At 51.3% G+C, this 6453-nt stretch overlaps 1 protein-coding gene across 1 annotated transcript in view; it reads left to right on the top strand.

Annotated features, from left to right (window-relative positions):
• The window catches only part of Col23a1 (collagen type XXIII alpha 1 chain), a 293867-nt gene that overhangs the window by 270777 nt on the left and 16637 nt on the right, over positions 1-6453 (top strand). Inside the window, exons 11-14 of the mRNA XM_026780786.1 lie at positions 402-428; positions 2901-2954; positions 4255-4317; positions 4731-4775. Coding sequence (XP_026636587.1) covers positions 402-428; positions 2901-2954; positions 4255-4317; positions 4731-4775 — 189 coding nt within the window. The remainder of the gene's footprint in view (positions 1-401; positions 429-2900; positions 2955-4254; positions 4318-4730; positions 4776-6453) is intronic.

Here is a 6453-nt window from a genome sequence, read left to right as displayed (position 1 = left end):
TAGCTCTTGTAGACCAGGCTGGTCTCGAACTCACAGAGATCTGCCTGCCTCTGCCTCCCGAGTGCTGGGATTAAAGGCATGTGCCACCATCGCCCGGCTTAGCTCTTATATCTTAAATCAACCCATTTCTATTAATCTGTGTATCACCACAAGGCTGTGGCCTATCAGTAAGGTTCCAGTGTCTTTCTCCTTCAGTAGCTACGTGGCATCTTCCTGACTCCGTCTTCTTTCTCCCTGCATTCAGTTTAGTTTTCCTGCCTAGCTGTATTCTGCCGTGCCATAGGCCAAAGTGTATCCCAGACTGGGCCCAAATTCACTGTGTAGCCAAGGATGACCTTGAACTCAAGCCCTGACCTCCCTGCCTCCACCCCCCATCTAATACCTCTTTTCTTTTCTTCCAGGGCCCCACGGGACCTCCAGGACCAAAGGTGGGTACTCGGTGCCCCTCCTTCCCCTTGGCCTCACTCCCCACCTTCTTCTCCCAACTTCCCCCAGTGACACTGAGGGGGTGAGGTCAGGAGACTCAGTTCAAAGGAGAGACAGGTCACTGAGTGTTAGGGCTCAGTTTACTCACAGTTAAATGGGGGCATGGCAGGCCTTTCCTGCCTGGATCTCACATCAGACTGTGAGGGTGAATCATGAGACACCTTGGCTGTTTGAGTTTGTTGTTGTTTCTGGTTTGGGGAGGTTGTTTTGTTTGTGGGTTTGTTTGTTTGTTTTATTGGTTGACTTTGGTGGTGGTGGTGTTTCGAGACAGAGTTTCTCAGATTAGCTCTGGCTGTCCTGGAACTCACTCTGTAGACCAGGCTGACCTTGAACTCACATAGATCCACCTGCCTCTAGCTCCTGAGTGCTAGGATTAAAGGTGTGAGCTACTGCTGCCTGGTTCTGGCTTTGGTTTTTTGTTATTGTTGTTGTTGTTGTTTTCAACTTTATTATCTGTGTGTGCACACATGTACACACACCACACATGAACACACACATGCACACAGACACACATACAAAACCCTACGTTCACCTCTTCACCCATCCTCTTCCCCGGCCCCTGGCAGTCACTGATCCCCATACTGCCTTAGTAGCTTCTTTTCCACAGCTCAGTCTGGACAAAAGCTTCTAGCACTCGGTGTTTTCATGGTGGCACTAGAAAAGTTCGTGACCTTTCCTAGCTTGCTCACTCTCTTGTCCTAACTAGTACTTTCTAGTACTCTCTGTCTACTGCACATTCACGCTCCATCCCCCACTGCCAGGCCTCTCGATTGCTTCCTGGCTGTAGCGAGGGTAGCTTTACAGGTTTTCGCGTGGTCAGATGTCTTCAGCCACATTCGCTTTTGAAGTCCCTCCCCATGCCAGAGTCTCCTCTTTGGGCTTGGGCAGTGCTTGGAGTAGGAAGGAACCTGAAGACTCTGTGCAGGATGCAGGGCACTCAGACAGAGGGTGGAGAAAGGCCTGCAGTGAGCTGGCCTGCTATACCCCAACATCCATCTGGAGCTGGGGGTGTCCCCTCCCCATCTTAAAGAACAGTGACTTCCCCAAGCTCATTCAGCACAGGAATCTAAGCCTGGCTGACTCCCCACCTCATCTGTCTAACGAGTCCAGGAGCCCCGGACAAACACGGGTCGTAGGTCATTGGTGCCATTTGCACCAGAAGGGACAGAGTTCTGGCATGCAGACCACTCTCCAATAGCACTGACCCCTCCCTTGCATCCTCATTTTGTGTCTTCAGGGAGTGTCAGGTACTCCTGGAAAGAAGGTGAGAAGACCCTGTGGCTAGAGAGAAGGGCTGAGGCTGGGGACAAAGATGAGACAGGGTTTCCCCCCGGAAAGGTGTCCTTCTCTTCCCCAGACCCAAGTTCTTGCTGTGGTGAGGCCCTGTCTCATATCTCATTCATTCCCTCACTCGCTCTTACCCTTCATCACAACCACATCCTCTTTAGAACCTGACCATAGTTCCTCAAGTGCGGTCCTGGGACCAGCACCGCCACCATCACTTGGGGCCTTGTCAGCAATGCAAATACCGGATGCTAGGGAATGCCCACGTAGTACAAAACCCTGGGTCTGACCCACAGCACAGCATAAGTTAGGTGTGGTGATGCACACCTGTAATCCTAGCACTTTGCAAGTGGAGGCAGGAGAATCATCCGTGGCTACATAGTGAACTCAAGGCCAGCCTGGGCTACATGAGACCCTGTATCAAAAGAAGGGAAAGGGGAAGAGGGGAAAAGAGGAGAGAAGGGAGGGGAGGGAAGGGGAAAGGAGGGGAACGGAGAGGAGGGAAGGGAGGGAGGAGAAGGGAGGGGAGGGAAGGGGAGGGAAGGAAAGGAGAAAGAAAGCAAACTCCAGGCTGACCCTAGATCCATCTGAGACTTTGGGGTGGGGCTAGGGTCTATTTAGTCAGCCTTCTGGACCCCTGGACATACAAGTTTGAAAACCAATCACTGACCTGGAGTATTTTCCACTTTGTGACAAGCTGGTACCTCTTCCCATCCAAGTCTCAGCAAAACCGCCCCATGCTCCAGAAGGCTGTGCCCAGGTCCCTCTCCATGTGCCTTTCCCACCGTCTCCTTCCACCACTTAAGCACTTGGCATGTCCGTGGGTCCAGGACTGTGTGTGCTCTGGTCCCTAAGGGATGCTCACCAGCTGCTTGGCAAATGAGTGAATTTGCTCCCGTTCATTTGCCCATCCCCTGTGTCTGCAGAAACCTCCTGAAGCTGGTTCTAGGCTGCTTGTAGGGGTTGAGATGGTTCTGACCTGACCCTGCCATAGAGGGTTAAGTGTGAGCAGTGCCTACTGCTGGTGACTGGACCAGACAGGTGTGCAGTGAGTCTAGAGCAGGTAGGGGCCAGCTGAACCACTCAAAGGTGTGGTCAAAGTGTGATGACTTCACCTGTTATCTCCTCAGGGGGATGATGGGATGCCCAGCCAGCCAGGACTCCCTGGACCCCCAGGGCCCAAGGTAAGTATACCACCCTCTTCCTCAAAGTTTGCCACCCCCCACCCTCCAAAGTTGCGCCATCTACCTAGAGATGCCCCTATCCTGGCCCTTTCACACCATGGGGCTATGGGCCAATTCCCAGGGCAGGCCAGAGGGAGGACACCTAGCCAGGGCAGGCAGTGAGCACCCTGGACACCTAGCCAGCAGCTTGGCTTCTCATTTAGGCCATCTGTCTCCCCTATCCTAAGTCCTCTTGGTCCCCACCTTGGTCCCTCCATCCCCTGCCTAGTGCCAAGCTGGGAACAGGATGTTTTCTTCACACCTTGCTCCCCAAACCCTTTGTCAGTGCCACCAAGCCCTAGCCAGCCTGCCTCCAAAATGTCTCTTGGACCAAGCATGGTGGTACACACCCATAATCTCAGCACTCAGAAGGCTGAGGCAGGAGGATCTGAGTTAGAGGCTAGCCTGGGCTACCAAGGGAGACTCTGACTCAAAAAAAAGAAAAGAAAAGAAGACGGAAGAGATGGCTATCAGTAAAATCCCTGCTTTGAAAGCACAAGGATGTGAATTTGATCCCCAGAACCCACATTTTTAAAGGGAGGCTAGGTGTCGTGGTACATTCATTAAACCCCAGCACTCCAAAGGCAGAGGCAGGTGGATCTCTGAGAGTTCCAGGACAGCCAGAGCTGTCTCAAAAGCTAAATTTAAAAAGTAAATTTACTTATTTAAGAAAGCATGCGTGTGCCGGGTGGTGGTGGCGCACGCCTTTAATCCCAGCACTTGGGAGGCAGAGTCAGGTGGATCTCTGTGAGTTCGAGACCAGCCTGGTCTACAAGAGCTAGTTCCAGGACAGGCTCCAAAACCACAGAGAAACCTTGTCTCGAAAAACCAAAAAAAAAAAAAAAAAAAAAAGAAAGCATGCGTGGCAGCTCCCCAGCACTGAGGAGGTAGACCCACAGTTCCCTGGGGCTCATTGGCTGCCACGTTTACCTATGTGGCAAGTTCCAGGTCCGGGAGATACATCCTGTGTCAAAAACAAAAGCCAAGAAACAATAGGTGGTGTTTAAGGAGTGACACTCAAGAGTTTCCCTGACTTCCTCACATATGTGTGTACTTGCACACACGTACACACACAAAGTCTCTTGAGCTACCCCAAGACCCAGACATGAAGGGGATGGTCGTGGTCCTAAATCCCTGGGGCTAGAGTGAGCCTCGAGCTCCATCCCCCAGCCCAGAAGGACCACGTTCACCAGGTGCCCCAGCACAAGGTCCAGGGGCCCCAGGCCTCCACCTGCTTTCACTGATAATTTCTCCATTTCAGGGTGAGCCAGGGAATGTGGGGCCCCAAGGAGAGAATGGAGTGGACGGTGCCCCAGGACTGAAGGTGATATCACAGTGCCCTCTGCCCAGGACCTGAAGGGCCATTGACACTGTCTTCCAGTCACCAGGGGACGGTGTGATCTCCCCTTAATCTGCACTTTTAAAAAGCGAGTCTCAGAGGGCCTGGGCCAGGGGTTCCCTTTGACTCACAAGTAGGGTGGTCTGAGGGAGGGTGGCCCATGATTCAGAGCCAGTGACAAGGCCTTATTCAGGCCTAGCTCTGAGGTCAGCTATCATGTAGTCTTGGGCTCCTGGGCCTCACAATCTCCACAACTACTCAGTGTGGTAGGATAGTCTTATAATTCAGGCTGTGAGGACCCAGCATATGGGCCCCAGACTCTTTGGGAAAGAAGGGGCCAGAGGTGAAATAGGATATAAGAATCTCACACACCAGTAGGCATCCATGTGTCTCCACAGGGGGAGCCGGGCCACCCAGGCACAGACGGAACCACAGGACCCCGGGTAAGTAGCATTCTTTCTGGTGACACCAGTTGGATCCAAGGTCCCAGTAGCTTCAGAAGTCCTTTGTCCCCAACAGGGTCCCAAAGGATTGGTGACGCAATAAGCCCAAGGCATCTTGTTTCTTAAAATTTTAGTGATCGTACAACTTTTCATAACACATGCCTACAGTGAAAATTAAAATATGGGTGTATAAAGGGAAGAAACCCACTTGTTGTTAAGTAAGAGCTCTCTCTCCCTTCCCAGGCAGCTGTATACTCCTCTAGAATCTTCTTTGCATATTCAAACATTGGTCTTCCATTTACCACTAGGCATGACTTTGCTTGCTTTGGGGCGGTCTTGCTTTTCCAAGCCCTCTGCAAGAAAAGCAAATGCTCTTAACTGCTGAACCATCTCTCCAGCCCCTGACCCCAGATCTTTTGTAACCAAGTCATGTGTCACCAGCACCTGGAAATATAACTCAATGCTGCCATCAGTCTAGCCTAAGGAGCCCCTCAGAGCCTGAGGGACTCTACTCAGGTACATCCTGGACCTTGACATCCACTACAATGTTATTTTTTAATTGTGTATGTATCCATGTACCTGTGTTGGGGTTTGTGCCTGTGAGTGCATTGACTTCAGAGACCAGAAGAGGGCATCACATCCCTTGGAGCTGGAGTTACAGGTGGTTGTGAGCGGCCTTATGTGGGTGCTGAGAACCAAACTCAGGTCTTCTGCAAGAGCCATCTCTCCAGCCCCGAGAGCCAAGCAAAGTTAGTGAGTTTGTCTATGAATCAGAAAGATATGTACTAGAAGAGAACCAAGTGCAGGCATTAGAGAGGAACACGCCTAAGTGGGTCAGCTATACATGTGATCTGGCATTTTAAAGCTACTTAATCTAGGACTAAACTAAGACGTTAGGAAAACCATGTGCTGGAATATTTTGAAGAGACCTTTTCTTTTTGTACATTGAAGGCTTGCAGCTGGAGAAGGCAGTCAGGAGAGATCATAGATCATAGGACTTCTTAGACATATGGCACAAGGAGGTTGGACTTGAGGTATAGTTCATTCGCGGTCTTTTTAGCAATCTGGTCTGTGGCATTTCTCAGACAGAGCACAGCTCCTTTTGCAGATGGCCTTGTCTGCTATGAAAACTCCCAGATGTCAGCCAGCGACAGATCAGAGTGGAAGCCAGGAAGAGTGAGGGGCCCTCTCCTTTCTCATGTTCCTTGCATCCCCTGGATAACTGTCCTGCATGGTGTGGACATGTCTTTATGTTGATGCTAGCATCCCTTCCCTGGCTATGTTTTCCCAGACCATCACACCCCCTGTCCTCCAGGAGCTGGGGAAATGGCTCAGCAAAAGCACTTACCAAGCAAGCATGACAACCAAGTGGATGGGCATGGTGGCCAACACACAATTCAATGGAAGGTGGAGATGGGATCCCCAGATCGAGCTGGTCTGCAAAACCAGCCACATCAGCAGCTCTAGATTGAATTGAGAGTCCCTGACTCAGTCAATAAGGCGGAACCAGCCTCCACTGGTCAACACAGTGTCTTAGAAGAAGTGGTTGAGACTGTTTTATTTACATATTTTTAAAAGTCTCACTGGGCGGTGGTGGCGCACGCCTTTAATCCCAGCACTTGGGAGGCAGAGGCAGGCGGATCTCTGTGAGTTCGAGACCAGCCTGGTCTACAAGAGC

The sequence above is a fragment of the Microtus ochrogaster genome, chromosome 7 (assembly GCF_000317375.1).
Source record: "Microtus ochrogaster isolate Prairie Vole_2 chromosome 7, MicOch1.0, whole genome shotgun sequence".
NCBI lineage: Eukaryota > Metazoa > Chordata > Mammalia > Rodentia > Cricetidae > Microtus > Microtus ochrogaster.
Note: the sequence above shows the minus strand (reverse complement) of the source record. Positions and strands in the feature narration are given on the sequence as shown.